Raw genomic sequence first — 19,560 nt, forward strand, 5'->3', positions numbered from 1 at the left:
CTACTTACATGTAGCTTTTTGAAATTCTTTTGGCCTGCTTTGATAACCTTTCATTTTATAGCCCATTAATTTTATTCAAATTTTTATCTAATATTTCAAGTTTCTTTTAATCGTGATATGACAGCAGACTAGTTTTAGTAAGACATTTTTGGTAATTACAGAATTTGTGAAGAATCGTACTATATCTTATCTACGTTTTTCTAAATGCATTCAAAATCTGTATTTGTGGTGGACTTCTTTTTCCATAAAAGCAAATATTTTTGGTATTTATTCAATTGTGAAACAGGTGATGAAAACTGAGCAGATCTTTTGTCACAGAAATTTCTCAGTAATTAGTTCTGGTGTCATCTAACTATTTTATCAGTAATTTTCTTTTATGAGTTCATTCCATGTTGCTGCCTGCTTTTCATAATAGTTAAATTTCTGTCTCATGACAGCAGATCTTCAGATAACATTCAAATGTTTTGGGGGTTTTTTTAGGATTTTCATGACATTTTCTACCTTCGCAACTCCTAGTATTTGATAGTAATACTCCTTAAATTTCTGGTTCATTTTAGAGTTCTCTTTGGCTCTTGTGCATAAATGTTTCATGCTCTTTAATAGCCATCTTGGCTGTGGTGTGTCCTCTTAGTGCACTGAATAGTAAATGAGAGAAGAAAACAAGGGATTTTAAATTAAGGAGTTAATAAAACTAGCTTCAGGCATGTTGACTTCAGGAGTGGCTGAGACTTGTTGTCAGTTTCACAAGTGAGAGGAAGTAGAACCAGAGGGAAGTTATAGAAAAGGAATCCTGTAAAGAGCAGTAATTTTAGTTTGTATGTATCATGCCTTTAATATATTGACCTACAGAGCATAATTACAATTAATGTATGTGATCTTTCTACTTGGATAAGATGAACCACACTCTTCTTCCTTTTTATTTTTTTTTCTCAGTTGTGTGTTAAACAGTTTAATTAGAAAATATATGTGAACTATATAGCAAAAGCATATTAAAAATGACAGCCCATTTTAATGGTAGTAGTAAGATTAAAATATTTTTAAAACAAGTTGATTTCAAGCTGATGCCAGTGTTTTCAGGAACACGTCTTTGGGATGATTTTTCCCATATATTTTTGTGCACCTGAAAAATATATAAACTTTAAAACTTTTTAAACTATTTGGAAAAATGTTTTCAATTTAAATGCTGAGTTTACATGCAGAGTGTAATTTTATTATGCACAATGACTGGTATTTTTAAATTACGAATGTTGAATAAAGCCTTCAGATAATTTTTTAGAAATTGGAAATGAGTAATCTTGTCATTCTCTACAAAATACATGAATAATTACTGAATGAAATTAATAACATTTAAGAGTATGTTCATATGGAACTGTTTGTAGTGTAAAGGACTAAAGTTGTGGCAAGAACTACCTTAGGATCACTTCACTTTGAGTCTTACCTTGGTGTGAAAATTATTTAGATTTGTGGTTGGATAGCATATTTGTTCCATTTACTGCTACTGGGCCAAATTCTTTTTTTAAATGCCATGTATTTGACTTCCATGTGTGTTGTGATCATTAAAAACATAGGGTGTAATGGAGGAAAAATCTCTATTTTAATGTAAACATTTAGTCAAAAATAGGACACAAAAGAAGGAAATATTAAAAGTATATTAGAGAGTGAATAGTTAAGGAATAATCATCATATTTGTGATTTGTTTTTAGCTGTTAAAAGTTAATAATTGGAAATACTGAGGTTGTGTATCTTTAAAGAAACCAGAACGTCTTCATAATTGTCTGAAAAAAATTGCTTGATAAAGCTTACTGTTTGAAAGCTCTACACAGTAATGGAAAGAAATATTCCTTTTGGTGAGATAAGAAGTCAGAAAGTCTTTCATTCTCTACTCTACTGTATTGCAATTTGTTATTCTCAGCCTTTTAACTAAAAATTAAGTAGTTTTCTACAACTTGAAGCCAGGCTTTCTAGAGATTTATTTCTCCTCTATCCTCCTAGATCATGTTCTATGTCTTTTCTTTGTTTCGTACATCTATGCTGAAAGTTTGAATAGTATTATCTGCCGTTGTGAAAAAAAGGCAAGGAAACATTCAGCATAGGATCCACTGAATGGAGGGAGCATGTGCCAGGGATGGAGACTTGTACAGCCCATAAAACCACTGAATCTAAGGGTGGCAATTAACATTAATTTTCTTTGCCCATCAGTCGCTTCCTTAGGGGGAATGCTCTTGCTTTAAAGATGTAGATATTTAAAGTGACTTGCTGACCTTTTACAAAATATTTTGGTCATCTAGGAAGAACAAGCATGGCTGTGAAATCTGTCGGTGTAAGAAGTGCCCCAACCTGCCTTGTGGTAAAATCTGTCCATTGGGCTTCCAGCAGAACAGTCACGGCTGTGTCATCTGCAAGTGCAGAGGTATGTGCCAGTGCGTTACAACCTCTAACTACAACTTGTTTTCGAAGCAGGTGGAAACCAGGGTGAAAGAAAAGCAACACTGCACAGATAATTTACAAATTGAAATATGGTAACTGGGGGGGAACCAGTTCAACATTGCTCAAAGGAATGTATTGTTTTGCTGGTGTTTGTTATTGTCTATTCATCTTGGCTTCAACTGAAAGCTTCAGCTCTGCTTTAATCTCCCACTACAAAGTCACAAAAAGTTATCATTAATAAAAATTGGATCAGGCTTTTAATAAGCAACTACTAAATAAGCTAGCTGAGGGCATTTTTTTCAGTAGTGATGGTTATCTCGGTTTCTTCACCATTGCCTTTTCTTACAAACAAGTTTTGGATTTGATAGATGTCCAGTCTGTCACCTAAAACTGGAGTGCTGTTTCTGTTTGTTGGATGCCTTTCAGGCAATCTTAATGAACAATGTGTAGAGAGAACAGCTGCCCAGGAGAAAGGACTTGGTATTCTTAAGCCAAAAATTCCACACACGCCGCATCCCAAACCTGTAACCACCAAGTTCAAGGTGGATATTGAGATCAGATGTTCATTTGTTGTCTGCGGTATACTTGTGCTGCTTTTAGCATGTCTCTTCTTTACGATATTTTCAGGTTATGTTTTGTATTAGTCTGGATATCAGACTTCCTTCATTGCTCATCTCCATGTGTTGTATTTAATAACTTTTTGGTTTTCCTCTGATCCTAACTGCTCTTTCATGCTTATTTTCTTTGACTCTTATTTGTGTGTTTTGATTTCTAGCTGTAGTCAAGTAAGTTTGATTACTTTCCCATTGCTTTGTGTAATGACCCTATTCTTAACTTTTCACTATTTCTTCTGCATTTTAAAAATATTATAAAATGTAAAAGGACAAGCTATGGGAACATAGCACTTGAAGAAAATGTATTAGTTCTTGAAGTCACTCTCCTGTAGTTGAAGGCAAACATGCAATCATATGAATCAAAAATATCCAACGTTATCTTTTTTTCTATATAACACTGCAGATAGTTTAAGAAACTTTCAGATTTCTAGCAAAATAAAAGTTGCAATGTTATGAACATATTTTGCAGATATGAGAAGCAGAGATTTCATTGACATAAGCTACAATATATGACTTTTACTAGAAATTAAAATTTTAAAAATTAAATAAGAAACTGTAACTGCTGAATGGTGTCCCACTGAGATAATTCTTATCACTCAGCTTGTCGTTTGTCTCCATGTTCACAGTCAGAGCACTTTTCCTGATTGTCATACTGCTGTGACTAAACATACACAAAGTGTTCCCTTAGATGTACCGTAATTGCCTCCCAGACTATAAACTTTGGTCACTAATTATGTGTATGCACACTTCTAAGTGTTTTCCCTAACAAGTATGTATTTTAAAACCTGCACAATTATTTAGTGAAATTAACTTGATCCATCTCTAAGTAGTATTTTTTGTCGTCATGATCATAAAGATACCAAGCCATGAGCATATCACTTCAACATCACTTCGTTAGTAGCTTTGTCAAAGAATGATTAGAACAATCACAAGTATGTTCTGGGGAAAATGTGAGTCGTTGTTAAAATTTTGACCCAGAATCCTTAAGAGGAAGAGTTGGGTAAATCCCCTGCCTGTGAATTAGCTCCGCTTTCTAAATTGCTTCTGCCACAAATAGGTTATGCTAGGATTAATAGAACCCTAGAAGTACAGCCTGGAGTAGTACTCTGAAAAACTGAGAGTCCACATCTTTACCCTTGCATAAAATAGAGTGTATCTGGATAATCCTTGACAGATGTTTGTCTAAGATTTAATTTATAAAGAATCTCCACTTCCAAAAGACACAAAAAACCAGAAGAAAACAGAAAGAGAAAAGAACCAAACCTTTCTAAAATAGTGTTTTCCTGTGTTTAGAAACATGATGTTTTAAAATTAATTTTCTAAAATTATTGTCTGCCTTTATACACATTGAACTGGTTACTTCTTGTGCTGAGCTTAGCAGACATATGGAGCAGGTAAGCACCATTCCCTTTAGAATTCTTGCAATGTTTAAGGGATTGCAACTGGAGACTTATAAATGTTTTTTTCGTTGGGAAATAAGTTCCTAAGTCAAACAAACCCGGTTACTGTGGTTTCTCATCTGTTCAAAAATTTTATACTGTACTTTAGCCACAGTAAAATCTTCAGACTAGTGGACGTAGTTGTGCAGTATTAAAATTTACAGTGCTGCTGTACTTGTGTCTTATACTGAACTTGCCTTTTCTGCAGTGGTATCATATTACACACTTCCTTTCCTTATGAACTACTGTATCTCAGATCATTTCAACCATACCTCTAGTTAGCTAGTTACTCACATTTTGTACTTACACATTAGATTTTTTCAAATATTACCTTTTGTACTAATTGTTTTCACTTTTCAATTTTTAATTACAATCTCGGTTTGTCAACTTAATTTTGAATATCTGCTTATGTATGTTTCTCCAATTTATGGACTACTTTAAAATATTTCAGGAAAATAAGGCTGATTGCTTCAGATTGCTTCAGACACCCTTTTCCCTTGCTAAATAAATGAACTCTTACTATCTAGGACTTCTGAGTGCCAATAATCATTTTACTAGAGAGAGAATTTAATACTAATATATTTAATATAATTCAAATTATAATTTATATACTTAGATGCTAAAGTATGAAAATATAGTAACTGAATTTTGGTTTTTTCATAGTATTTCTGTTCATGCAACAGGATGACATCTGTTCTAAGAAGTATTTTATCCTTATGCAGCATTTTTGCTTAGTTGACAAAATGGTATACTGATGTAACTTCTGCGTACTGGCTTTCTATTCTGATAATGTGCCTCAAACTAACTTTGTACCATCTGCTTGTGAGATCATCTTTGATAGATCTGCCACAGCTGAAGAAGTGCTGACCTACATACTAGTGTGCAAAAAAAAAAAAAAAAAAAAACCAAACAAGAAACACCCCAACCAACCAAAATACCAACAAGCAAAAAAGCTGAACACTTTCTAAAATTATATGTAAACATTACTACTTTTCATACATGATTCTTTTTTAAAAGAAAATGAAATTAAGAACTGAGTACAAATAACCTTATAAATATGTCAGCAGAACATGGTTGACATACCACTGAAAAAAAGTCAGTTCACTCATAAACTGATCCTGCATCCTTCATCACAATAGTGATGTGGATGAGGGAGTGTTTAGCTCTAAATTCAGTCTGCTGATTAACAAAGAATATATTGAGGCTGAATCCTGCAGCACTTAAATACCCCTTAAGATACAAATGAAACCCTATCCTCCCTAGACTCTTCTGACAGAGTACAAATAATGGTACAGTCTAAGCTACTGTATTCTTATCTCAGTAAAAGCTGAAAGAAATGAGGGATAAAATTCTCATCATTCTCTTCCAAATATCTCATTTATCATAGTAATCTAAACAAATAATTTCTCAAAGGACGTACTTTATGTGGTGTTTCCAGTATCTACCATTACCCTGTTAGCACCTGATTGCAATTTTTTATCATTCATACAACCATCCATAGCACATTTAAATGTTTTTATATTCTACTTGCTATCAGATACATTATAGAAACATCTAATCTGCTATGGTATTTAAATATTTCATTTTAAATATGCTTTCTGCTATTTCTCTCCATTGCATTTCTTCTTTTTTTTTTAATATCATTTAGACACTACTGCATTTCTGATTGATTAAAAAAGGTATAGGTTCAAGCGAAGGAAGTGATTATATTTTCCAAGAAAATGCATTCTACTGCATCCTATTGTCCCCTTCAGTATACCTTTTAATTGTTTCCTGTCTGTTTTTACTTTATTTTTAAGCGTCAAGGATAGAACTATTATTTATTTGGTCTTATATGTGCTTAAAAAATAAATGCAACCCAGACACGAAGTTGGTGTTTCTTCCTAAGCAACAGATGCTTATCAGGACACCTCATTTTCCTTTGATATTTTGTAGAGGCGACAGCTTCTCTTATGCCTCCTGTTAAAACAGGCTCTTGCCTGTCCATGGATGGGCACCGGCATGAGAACGAGGAAAGCTGGCATGATGGCTGCAGGGAATGTTACTGTCACAATGGACGGGAAATGTGTGCCTTGATCACCTGCCCTGTTCCCAATTGTGGCAACCCCACCATACATCCAGGACAGTGTTGTCCATCATGTCCAGGTAACACATGATTTCTTCTACATGCTTTTTAATGGAATTTCATTTCACTTCTCTTCTGTTTCTTAATGAATGAAAATAATCTCATGCATACTTCAGCAGCAGGCAGAGATGAAGGCTTCTGTGCCCTAATGCCATTAAGTTCTCAGCTGTGGAAAATGGGAACTTACATATTTAAAGCATATGCAAGTTGTGGGTCCTGACATGTTAATCTTTGACACATTGGAATCTTTAAACTAGTAAAAGTAAATAAAAGTTTCTAGTCTGTTACGTGTAATAGCAAGTACTGTAATAAGCCATTACATTTTCATTTTCAATTTTAAAGTGGAGTTTTATTAAAATGTATCTCTTGATGTCTGTTTTACAACCCCCAAAGATGTACACAGACAGATGTCTTATGTAATTGAACATTATGATTCTGTGTTCTGAGGGAAGGCTCCTATGCTACCAGCAGTAGATTATTTCAATACTTTCAGTGGGAAGGCCAAGTACAGTTCATGTTGCATTCCAATACAATTTTAATAAGTGTTAATATGAAAAACATCTATGAAAAAGTATGAGTAGAACGTAAGATGAATGCCCTCTGTTTTCAGAATTATTCCTACAGTATTTTATGTGCTAAGTAGATTAATTTGTAATAGAGTGATATTGTCTATGACTTTATTGGAACTCCTGTTAGGATTAAGAACAATGAGGTTCATGAAGCTTCTATAAATAGCAGAGCAGTAAGACAGTACTTACTGGGTAAGCATGGTATAAGCAATTACGAACTTTTTCAAATTCTTTTTAGAGAACGAGAAATCCTAGGGCCAAATAAGCAGATTTTCTTTCTGAAAGTGACAGAGAAGAGTGCATCCTCCCTGTGACCTAAGATAACTGATATCTTTAGATTGCTTAGACAAATGGTGATCAATTCAGTTCACACCTTGTGGTAACTGGAAAAATTCAGTAAGTCCCCAGAAAGATGAAAGATTCCAAGGAGTCTGTTTCTCTTTCAACCTTTCACAATGATTGGTGTAGTATTGTAGGGGATGATATACTTCATATGGATGGAGGCAGGTTGATATATCAGTCTTGCCTTATATAAAAAAACAAGATTCAAAATTTAAAATGTATGGTGGTTGTTTGAATTCCAGCAATTCTCTTGTTAGGTGCCCAAGAGTCATCCTTGACTTCATTCTACTGTCAGCATACTCATGCATCTTGATTTACTGAACATGTACAGAACACCTCAGAGCATTCAAATAAGAGTAATGGTAATTTTGGTCTTTCAGCAGCTAGTTACTTTGTGTATGGAGAGTGAGTTTGGGTAAATTCATTCACAAGGCTTATGTTCAGTTTGTGGAAGAAAGATCAATATGAAGTTAGTAGAACCTATTATCTCACACTGGACATTTCTTGTGGATGAGATCAGTGTTTGATTCTGAGCACCAGCAGTGTTGGTCTCTTTATTAAAAGAGCAGTTGCTTAGCCCGCAGTATCCATTCCTTCAAGAGAGAGAGTCTGCATAGGTTTCTCTGTCTGACATTAATCCTGTTTTCAAGACACTGGTCACCTAGCTTCTGTGTAAGCAAAGTCATACTTGGTATAAACTCTTACAACGCTAGGGCAGACACGGCATTTTAAAGACGGCATTTAAATGTAGGATTTACAATGGCCAAACTAGTCTCAAGGTGGAGACTTTTTTTCCCCACTGAGGTCTTACATTTGTTAGAAATGTAATTCTGATTTATTTTGCAACATATTAATTCCCCTCTGATGATGTTAAATATACATCATGGCTTTAAGTAGATTGGAATGCAGTTTGGAACTGTGAGACTGTGAGCATGTCACTCAAATCTATATGCCATAAGGATATTGAAGTAATTAGCAGTCCTGATGTACTGGGTTTGACTCTTAACCTATCAACAGGGAAGTGGCAGCCCTCAGAGATCATTTTGCAAACTGAAAAAAAAAGTGTGGTTACATTCAATTCCACATTTAGTTAGTTTTCAGCAGAGCTGAAATATACCTTGAATGTTAAAACATCCCTTATAATCATGTTTGTACATATTAAGAGGTTTATGTGGATCATCACAAAGCTTGTGAAAATCTTAAGGTTTCCTGGAAGATCTAAAAGCCATTAATTGCTAGTGTTTCACAGAACCGTGCCATGTAGAAAGTATTTGTTTGACCAATTGTTTCTTGAGGTAATGTAGTTGCACATTTGTGGCACTTCAGTTGCAGTGATACATCATTATCAATGCCGCTAAGGGAGCAGTAGGAAGCATATACAGCAGTACTATCTGGTTGTGGCTTTTTGATCAGGAACAGTAATGAGATGTAGCAAAACAGGCCTGTGACTTTGCAGAAAACTAAATGCAAAGGACATGGCTCAGAAAATTTCCAGAAAATCTTAGTATTGCCTTTGCCATGGTGAGTTAAGACACCACTGCATAACGTGTTCCAGCTGAAATAAAAATCTAACAGTGACAAGGCAGCAGACTAGCAATCTCATTTCAGGTAAATGCTGCTGAATTGTGTATGTGGTTCATGAATGTAAACAATTGGAAAAGCATAGCATAAGCAAATTGGTGAAAGATAAAATAATTCCCTGAAAGAAAAGCACAGGTACTTTGTGAATAGAGTAGAGCCAGACTCAGCTTCCTTGAGTTCTCCAGAAATGAAAACAAACAACTGGATGGCGTTTCTTCTACGTGGCAGTGTCATAGAGCAAAGGGCACAAACGCCGTTCACCAGACAAGAACAGCAGTGCTAGAAACATGAAGAGAACCCACAAGCACTTTGTGAACCTTGGCCTGCCTAAATGACTAGAGGATCTGCTGTGCACGTAATTTTTTCTCTCCTTAACCAAAGATATTTGGGTTAGGATGATGTTCACTGTAGGCATCATTATAGCGAAGCAGGAGAGAGGCACCTTCAGAAACTGGTTTAGAGATGTAGCACAATTAGCAAGAAGTCACTTTTTTCTTCTCCTTCATTCATAGCATAGCAAACCTGAGGATGTTCAGTTCTTAACAGAGGCACCTAACTTAGCTTTCTAATGTCAAATGGGTTGAATGCAAGCTGAAGGACATCACTTAAAAACCTGAAGTAAAGCTACTTTATAGCCTGTAGCTTTCAAACTCACGGCTTCTGCAGCTGAAAAAAAATTGTTGTATGAGGCGTCTTGGTATCTATGCATAATGCATGGAAAAAGCTGGTGGACTCACTCCAGGTCCAAAACAACCAGCATGGTAAGCAGGCAACTATTATTGCCCCTAGTGTGGGATAGGCTTCAAAGGATTTTAAGCAAGCTGAGAATGGTGGCATAACCTTTTATTGATGGTAAGTGCTTTGGCACTCAAAGTACCAGATAGATTTCTCTTTTTTTTTTTTCTTTTAAAGCACCAAGAGGTGAAGAGTTCCCTCTTTTTTTTTTTTAATGCCCCAGAGGCTGGATGAGACTCATGCTGAACAAGGGAAAGTTTCAGTTTCTTCCTCAACATGAAAAAGGTCGAACTTGTTCTCTAGACTGCCAGGGTGAATCTTTTAGCCAGGACTGCAGAGGTCGTGTAATTAATTGTTTGGAAAGTAAGGTTAATTTGACGAGGTTATTAGAAGGATGTGGCTACACACTGTGGCATTTCCTTGGATCCAGTTGTTTTGGGGGGGTTTTTTTGTTTGTTTTTTTTTTTCAAATATGGCAGGTTTTGTTTTGTTTGTTTTTTTTAATGGAACAACGATGAAGCACTTCCACCGATGTTAAGTGCTTATACATTTTTAGGGGGCTGGGAGGGGGGGATTCTGTGTTTTGCTTTTTCTTTTCTGTTGGGTTGGGGTTTTGAGGGGGAGTTGTTTGGTTGTTTTTTTAATGTAGCATCTAATGATACAGATAATATAGACATATATCTGTTGGGAAACTTAACCTTTACCTGGACTTCCTAAATCCCAGAGGAGAATCTTACTTATCCATACTTTCAGGAACTGTATCTGAAGTTAATATTTAGCAGTTAAGAAACTGGCTGATCATTAAAATTTTTCAGAAAATGTCAATTGTCTCTTGGAATTCCTAAATCACAAGTTAGTTTGTTTTTTTCGGAAATGTCAAAAATGCTTGAAGTTATCTCAGATTTATATTAACTAGTCTTTATTCAGACTTATTCTCAATTTGTTTCTTGTTTATGTATTTCTCCTTTTTCATGGGATGCAGGTGCCATAAAGTCAAAAGAGCTTCATTAAGAATAATTTATATATGTATTTTCAATAATAACAGAAATTCTTCATCTTATGTATAGTTGTTAACTATAAGATTCACAGTTGATTTTGCCTGTCTTCCAATTTGTTTTTCCCAGATGAAATAATAGTGCAAAAGCCAGATCTCACCAGTCCATCAATCTGTCATGCTCCTGGTGGGGAATACTTTGTAGAAGGAGAGACATGGAACATTGATTCTTGCACACAGTGCACATGCCACAGTGGCCGTGTCCTGTGTGAGACTGAAGTCTGTCCACCTCTTCTTTGTCAGAACCCCACCCGAACACAGGACTCCTGCTGCCCGCAGTGCCCAGGTATGTGCTGACATCCAGCTTTCATCAGAGCCCTTCCATGATCTGAGGATGTCTGATGTTTCAATATGAGAACACTTCAGTGTGTGCTCAGGTGGTTGCTGTGGTGCCTTTGTTCTTCAGCAGTTTGGAGTGACAGCCTGCAGTCCTCTAATTCAGATGCAAAGCTTGACTGTGCAAGTGAGGTCTTATGCGTAAAGGGGAGTTGTGGCCCTGAACTCAGAAAATCATGAAGGCAATCTAATAGTGTAGGATTGTGTAAGAACCAGAATCCTTGGAAGGTTTTTGAAACATTTATTCATTTATGGAGACATGCAGGATTAGAGAAACTTTGAAAGCAGTCAAAGTGTTAGGTAGATACAGGCTTGTTTCTTTTTCTTTCTACACACCCTGGTTTCTATGAACCTTTTTATTACCATCTTGTCTGTTTATGATTTGATCTCAAAAATACTTCTGTTTGCTTTTACCTTCACATGGTGTCATTCTGAGAGTGATTTGAAGGCAGCTGAGTAATATCAAAGCATTCCAGCCTGGCAGGTGTGCCAGACTCCTCCTAGACTGCCTCACAGTATCAGGAAGATAACAGGATTTGCTTTCCCCCAAGGAAAGATATTCGATTATAAATGAACATAAATTCCTACTTTACATAGCAAATGGGGGAGTTTATTGCAGTGGAAATTTAGTACAAACCTGTGAATTGCATGTAAACTCACTAAGAAAATACACCTTTATTAAAACCAAAATTAAAAATTTTACTTTAGGAAAAATAGAAGTTAGGTTTTGACATTAGGTTTTGCTACAGGGTATTTGTTTGGGTTTAGATGTGGGGCTTTTTTCCTGATAAAATATTTTCAGTAAATAAGGTAGCCAGTTCTCCTGAATTACATTTTTTTCATTATTAATAATGAACATTTGCTTACTTCAAAATACTGTTTCAGGGGAGCTGATCTTTCCTTACTGGCTATATAATAAGCTTAGTCTCATACCTTAATGCAGTTAGATTGAGAACCTCATCTCAGTGCTCTTATGAATCCTTTCTTTTCTTCTCTTTTCCTTAATCCTGTTTTTTGACCTGTAATGTCTGTTGTGCTACAGCTTCATTGCAGGAATATGCCTCCCCCATGGTCAGGCCTGAGAATTAAAGCAAACCATTGGCATCAGGCTGAAGCACGATCAAGTTCCATTTGTTTCTCAACAGCTTATAATTAGCTCATCTAAGGCCACTAGTGAAGGTGACAGCAGCATAATAGCTTTTCACTTTGCATCATTCAAAGACTTGGGCTAACATGGTAGAAGATGGGATTCAGGTTTTAGATCTCTTTTTTGAGATGAATACCATGCAATTTAGAGCATTCAGAGTCACTTTCTGAGGGGCTGTTTCTGATGGTGATTTTCACTTTGCTTTCCTTGTTCTAAGTTTTGGGGGTTTTTTTGGTTTTTTGTTTTTTATTGCTTTCTTTTCTTTTTTTTTTTTCCTTTATTGAGTAAATGCATCAAAGGTCTAAATAAGCATTATGCTAGAGCATATCATGAGGTCTTTATCCCATATAAGGACTGAAGAGGCATGAGGCTCTGTCCTTCCAGTTGTTCTGAAGTAGTGAGCCAATGTGTAACAATTCCATTGTCTTCTTCAAGAGTGAGCCCTCTGTTAAGGAGCTATGAGAGAAGTTACCCACGGTAAGTTAAACAACCTAATCTATAATCTAATGTTTATATTTACAGATGAGACTCTTCAGCCCTCTCCATCAAGCAATGAGAGCATGCCCAGTTACTGCAAAAACGATGACGGAGATATTTTCCTGACAGCTGAGTCCTGGAAGCCCAATGTCTGCACTAGCTGCATTTGCATGGATGGTGTGATTAGATGCTACTCCGAGTCTTGCCCACCTGTATCCTGTGAGAGACCTGTTTTGAGAAAGGGACAGTGTTGTCCTTACTGTATTGGTGAGCGAATAAAAATACTTGTTAACTTGCTGTTCCCTCCTTCCTGGGAATAAGACAGAAGATTTTTTTTTCCAAACTGAAATGCTTTCCCTGTTTGGTGAGATGCAGACTATGCCACCAGTCAAACTGGAGAGTGAAGTCTGCAAAGGGGGCTTTGAGGATCATGGTTTGTGGTTTTTAGGTAGAAGCACATAGAGATATACATCTAATTTGCCTACAAACTCCAGAGGCCATCCTCCTGGAATCTTGGTAAGACACCTTATTGGATGAAGACATTACAAAAAAATTACATTGTTTAGAGGAAGATCTGCCAGGCAATACATATGTTATGTCAAGATTTATGTGATAACGTGAAGAAAACATTGGTTAGGACTGCAGAAGATGAGGTGAAGCATTCTGAAATTCCACAGAATAGAGAACTGTCAATAAGGCATCTAAATTAAAATACAGGGGAAAATGGAATTTCATTAATGATAATATCTTCGAGATAAAAATAGGAAAAAATATTAAATACTGAAAATGCATAAAGAATTAGGGCGGTGCACGGGTGTTGAATTTGAAACTGAAGTAAATGGTTGTTGCTGTAGACAGCGAAAATTGCCAGACCATTTTATAGTAGCATAATTGGAGGTTACTGATCACTTTTCTGCTGGGTGTTGAATAGGAGTATTTTTGTACAGATGACTTATTTTGTGAGTTCAGAGTAAGTAAAAAGGCTGTAGGATGGAAGCTGCTGATAGAGAAAAATCGTATAATGTACTTACTGAATTTAAGTCCTTGTAGCATTGTTGGAAAGCATTCAAAGCTTACTTACCTTCATGTGCAAAAGTAATAGGGAGAGATACAGTAGAAAGGAACAGTAAGAAGGAGTGTAAGAGAACTGATGGAGTTTAAATATTTAATTGAACATGTGAGTCAACTTGCCCATCTATAAACAAAACAATCCTTCATCAGAAGGATGTCAGAAAAATTGTGAAGTATGTTCAGACAGTAATACAATTCTTGAAATCTTTATATCATTGCAGATAGAATAGCTTTAATAACAGGTGATACAGTTTTATATGATGTACAAGGAATTGCATGGAAGAATGCCTGGAAAAGTTACAAAGTATCCAAGCTTCAGTGCCTTTGAAAACCTATGTGGTTTTCTCATAAAAACCTCTGATGAGGACATTTTGAGGCGAAAGTACAATGTTAATCATATTACTATTTCTTCTCATGGTTTGCATCCAAAATGGGGAGAATTTAAAGGTTTTTTGACAGCTGTCTTGCTGCAGGCTTTCCTTCCAGTGAGTTTGAACCATAAAATGATTTTAAGCCAGAAAACATTTTAACATTAAAAAAATATAGAGTGATTGAAAAGTTGGGCAATCAAACCAGTAGAGTCATAACATGAACCTCAGTACTGCACTGGAGAATGCTGTGGATGAGGAGGGGATGCACATGGGGAACTTGTGCAATGAGCGACAAAAATGAAACCTTTACAACCTTGTTTCCTACATCTTGCATGTCAGGTTTGCAGATATATATATATCTGAGCATGTAGATATAGCTTTAAATAATTTACTTTGAATCCTATATAGTTGTATAATATTGCAAATACTTAATTGTGTGAGCTATGAAAGCTTAATGACTTTTTTTAGTAGCAACTGCTCAGCAAAGCAAAATACAGAAGCCAGATTTTAATTAACACTCAGATATAAAGATTTTCAGTGATGCTACACTTTATTAGTCTATGTTGTCCTATATAGTCAGAAATTTTTGTGGCTTAAATAACTGAAATTCATTGAAACTTCATTTTTTAATGGTTTCCATGAATTATATATACTCTTACATGTAAGAGGAGTCAGGTCATGCGCTTAATTTTCATCTTTCTGGTTCTTACTGGTTTACTTTTCATTTTTAAGACCTGTGAAGCACATCTCTGTGTAGATTCTTTCTAATTATTTTCATGTAATACTTGATAAAATGTTTAGAATCGTAGAATCATATAGGTTGGAAAGGACATCTAAGTTCAATGAGTCCAGCTGTTAACCCTGCATTGCCAGGTCCACCACTAGATCATGTCCCCAAATGCTATGTCTACATATCTTAAATACCCCTAGGGATGGTGATTCAGTCACTTCCTTGGGCTTGCAGCCACCTTTTCTTCCCACTCTTCCTTTCCCATGCCCACACCACATTCACTTACAAAATCTACTTTGGGAGATTGAGTATGATTGGGACCCAGCCATACTAAAAGCCATGAAAGCCATGAGATACCAAGGACCTCAGGTACCATTTGTACTTCTTAGATCATTCCATTAATGTTTTCACAGTAGTACTTCTTGCTGGTCTTCTTTTGTATTTGAATTCACTCTCTCAGATCCGTTGGACTGGTCTGCTGACTGCTAGCCTTGTTATTCCAGATTATGTCACTCTATTGTCTTGTCACTAATTAAAACCTCTACTCATGGCCAAAATATATAATAAGGCTGACATAGGGTAAATATGTCTAACTGGCATACTTAAAGATGTAATCTGTGTGAATGCTAAACCAGTATTTATCTGAAAGTTTATGATTTCATTCTGTTGTCTCATTCATATCTTTAATGTGCAAGCTCATGTCATCAGCAGGTTTCATAATAATTTTTGCCTCTAAGAAACAAAGGTAGGAGGAAGCTGAGATGAAAATGAGGCACTGCTTGGCCTTTGGAGTTTCTGTTCTGTGATTTTTTGGCTAATCCTTAAGCGCTCCAGCACCGAAAAACATCCTATGCTAAGCAATTCATTACAGCCTTCTCAGTGAAATAGGTTTACTGCAGACCATCTAAAAGGCTTGCATAGGATGCAACATTAAAAAGTGGTGTATTGAATGCCTAGGCAAAAAGATCACATCAATTTCCAATTTATATAATATCAACCATGAAAAAAATGTACTGAGTTTAGTTATTGCTCTTTTCCTGGGGTATTCCATTGATGAAGTTGCAGGGAAATATCAGATCCCCTTCAAATCTGTTTTATCATTACAGTCTAAGCACTTCTAGTTATTTAACCTGAGAGTTGCTCCAGTCCTTCTTGGCATTTTGCCTAATCTGCTTTTTTAAGTTTTCTAGACAGAGTTCGTCATTCTTGAGATTTGGGAGTTAGAAATTTAGGGGTTATTTTATCTTAATAGGATTCACTAGGAAACAAGGAGGAAGATGAGTAGTTGGTAGCCTCAAACAGTCAAAGAGAATGAATTTTTCTTAATTTTCACAGCACTTTTGATATCATATTTTCATGTCCCAATCATTCATCCTCTAGCCTCTTGCATTAAGAAAATGAAGAGAAGCAGCCCAGGCTAATTATGTACTTCATAAAGAAGCAGAAATCACATTTTTTCCCAAAGATTTTCTGGAAGATGAAGAGAGGATCTTTTAATTACAGCTGGGATTTCTTTGTGGCAATTGTTTTGCTTTTGTGTCTAGGAAAGAAATCAGATTGGTGTGTAATTGGCTGTTACTGCACGATCACAGCAGTGTTTTCCTTCCACAGAAGATACAGTTCCAAAGAAAGTGGTCTGCCACTTCAGTGGAGAGACGTACGCAGATGAGGAACGCTGGGACATTGACAGCTGCACACACTGCTACTGCCTGCAGGGTCAGACTCTCTGCTCCACTGTCAGCTGCCCTCCTCTGCCTTGTGCTGAACCCATCAATGTGGAGGGGAGCTGCTGTCCCATGTGTCCAGGTAACGTGATGTGACAACCCAGTTTATTGTGATGCTGGTTTCCTAGGGCAAATTATAAGGGTTTTTAATTGGGTTTTGAATGTCAGTCCATGTTTGAACAGCATCACAAAGGCAACAGCCTTTTAGATTTCAGGAAAATTAATATTCTTAACAGATAGGCACATTGTGCAAAAACATAGTTTGAATTTCACTTATTCTGAGAACTGTGAACTGAAAAATGACTTGCTTGCCCCCGTTTTGTCCTTTCACAAGGCTATGAAAATATGTTAATGAAGCGGGAAAATTAATATCCTTACATCTCTGCAGATTATGTCTCAGTGATTAACATTTCTGTCTTTTCTGAGACTCTTGGTTACTTTTCAAATATCACATTGCTTTATTTATCACTTCAACTTGGCTTAAAAGCAATGTGACATTTTCTTAGCTATCGGCACAAGGGCCATAAGAATTCCAAGTGGTTTTTAATGTGAGTCCTGATACACTTCTGCAGAAGTTTGCTCACCTTATTCAGTCAGCTGGTAGTGACTTCCGACAGGACAACTGGGGAGATTCAGCAATACCCCTTCTTTCAATTCCCCTCCTTTGAGGATTACAAAAAAAAAGCAAGGCAAAGAAACTAATAGAGACTCTTTACATATCAGCGGGGAAGATGTAGCCTTCCCTTAATTTTTTTTTTGGGGGGGAGGTTTTTTTGAGTATCACAGAGGAGCAAGTAAAACATGTATTCTGAGAAGGTACAGAGGAGCAAGTAAAGCATGTATTCTGAGAAGGTATTTTCAAAAGCAAGTTTGTCCACACCAGTCCTTTGTTCCATTCACATTAGGATGATGATAATGACAACAGGCATGTATCCCATACACAATATGGAACAAGTTTTCAAACAAAATCCCAGGCTAATGATGAGAATTCTGAAACAAGATAATTTAAATGACAACGCACTGCAAATGGGCATGTGTATTTCCTGAATTAAGAGCAGCGCTGAGAAGTTAAGCAGCCTGTAACTTGTGAAACACATTTTTCTTATTTCACAGAGATGTATGTACCTGAACCCACTAACATCCCCATTGAGAAGACAAACCATCGAGGAGATGTTCAACTAGAAGTACCAAACTGGCCAACACCGAGTGAAAATGATATAATCCACATTCACAGAGGTCAGATCTGATATAAACTGGGATAATTTAGGACTCTGTTTATTACCCATGTTTTAACGCATCTACTTTTTCTACTCAGCTAGCAGTTGTATCTGAGAATATTCTTCAGTGCATAATTCTTACATGCATTTTGCTTTGAGTAAAGATGAGTCAGTCAGTTAAATTATGTTTATACATTTTGGTCTCATTATCACTCCATGTTCTGCATAGAAAAAACATCTGCATTGGTATGATGGAGTTCTATAAAGTTTAGAATACAACAAAATGATGAATCAGAAGTGATTCTTCAGTGTCTTTTCTGATTCAAAAACTAGAAAGCAGGCCATTGGAGTTGATAGACCTTCATTTGATCCATTTGACATTCTTAGAAATAGATAAACAAAGATGGAAAAACATGTACCACAGCCCAACATATAGCCATGATGTCAGACCTTAGACAAAAAAACACCTCAGGTATAGTGACACACAGCCAAAAGGTTGTCTAAGGATGTAAATGCATCTTCTGTTTAAAACTGCACTGTAATATTCTTCCAGCATAGAGGAAACACTCTGTGCCACAGTTTTTGTTAACCTTTCCTAATTGAAGGACAACCTAAACTATGTATTTTTTTTTTTAATCTGAGGATGCCTTTTTTTAAATCTGAGGATGATCTCATAGCATCCTATTGTTTGAAGAAAGGATGCATGAAATGTAACCTAGAACAAAGTTCTAAGCTTACCCTTTTATAACTATAACATTTTAATTTCTCAGGCATTAAAATTTTGTATATGTCATTGAAAGTTACCATTCTTTGCAATTACACACAAAACTTGCTACAGTCTAGTAAACTGCTAGCAGTCTGTTTTCACAGGCTGAGTGCTGCAGGTATTGTAATACACTCTCAACAGATCAGAGAGTGAACACATCGTACTTGTCCTACCAGTTTTTAAAAGTGAAAGAAAAGAAAAAATTACTCTCATCCTAAGATTTTCAAGTTCTCCTCAGCTGGAAACACAGTCTGATTTTTTTGCAAATAGGAATTTGGTTGTGATCAGATAAGATCATGCAAACACAACTGAGTAAGAGGTTATTGTCAGGCTTGGTCGTTACTGTGCTTTAGGTTTCCTTCTATCTCCTCTCTTTTTGATGGCCTTTTCCTGACTAACATAGTCCCTCTACAAGATACTAGCTGTTCTAATTTATGTAAATAAGGTGACATTGTAGGAGAAAAGGTCCAAATTCATATGAGTGACAAGGTGTACTTTATAAAGAAACTTCTATAATTACATTCTTCCTTAGGGCTAGGGCCCGTTTATAATTACTAACAAATGCTCCCATTTGCCTTGCAGACATGAACCATCTCCAGGGAGAATACCGGAGTGGCAGCGGGCCCCACCCCAGCGAAGACACATCCATCAGCTCTGTTGCCTTGGTGACAATCCCAATCACGATAGCGCTGTTACTGATCATCATGTTCCTGCTCATCAACCAAAAAAAGCAGTGGATTCCAGTGTCCTGCTACAAAGCCCCAACAAAGGTGCCATGTCTATTTCCAGGCTTTCCCCTTTTTAACCAGGAACAAAACATTGTGGAAAATGTTAA

The 19,560-nt window shown here is 36.3% G+C and overlaps 1 protein-coding gene across 6 annotated transcripts in view; it reads left to right on the forward strand.

Annotated features, from left to right (window-relative positions):
- The window catches only part of CRIM1 (cysteine rich transmembrane BMP regulator 1), a 175,004-nt gene that overhangs the window by 152,123 nt on the left and 3,321 nt on the right, over positions 1-19,560 (forward strand). For all 6 annotated transcript variants that reach the window (XM_066178566.1, XM_066178567.1, XM_066178571.1 and 3 more), the window contains 7 exons: positions 2,289-2,410; positions 6,416-6,625; positions 10,957-11,172; positions 12,892-13,113; positions 16,630-16,824; positions 17,856-17,978; positions 19,308-19,495. In XM_066178566.1, coding sequence (XP_066034663.1) covers positions 2,289-2,410; positions 6,416-6,625; positions 10,957-11,172; positions 12,892-13,113; positions 16,630-16,824; positions 17,856-17,978; positions 19,308-19,495 — 1,276 coding nt within the window. The remainder of the gene's footprint in view (positions 1-2,288; positions 2,411-6,415; positions 6,626-10,956; positions 11,173-12,891; positions 13,114-16,629; positions 16,825-17,855; positions 17,979-19,307; positions 19,496-19,560) is intronic.

This window comes from Chamaea fasciata, unplaced genomic scaffold (genome assembly GCF_029207755.1).
Source record: "Chamaea fasciata isolate MVZ Bird 193981 ecotype frontalis unplaced genomic scaffold, bChaFas1.0.hap1 SCAF_3, whole genome shotgun sequence".
Classification (NCBI taxonomy): Eukaryota; Metazoa; Chordata; class Aves; order Passeriformes; family Sylviidae; genus Chamaea; species Chamaea fasciata.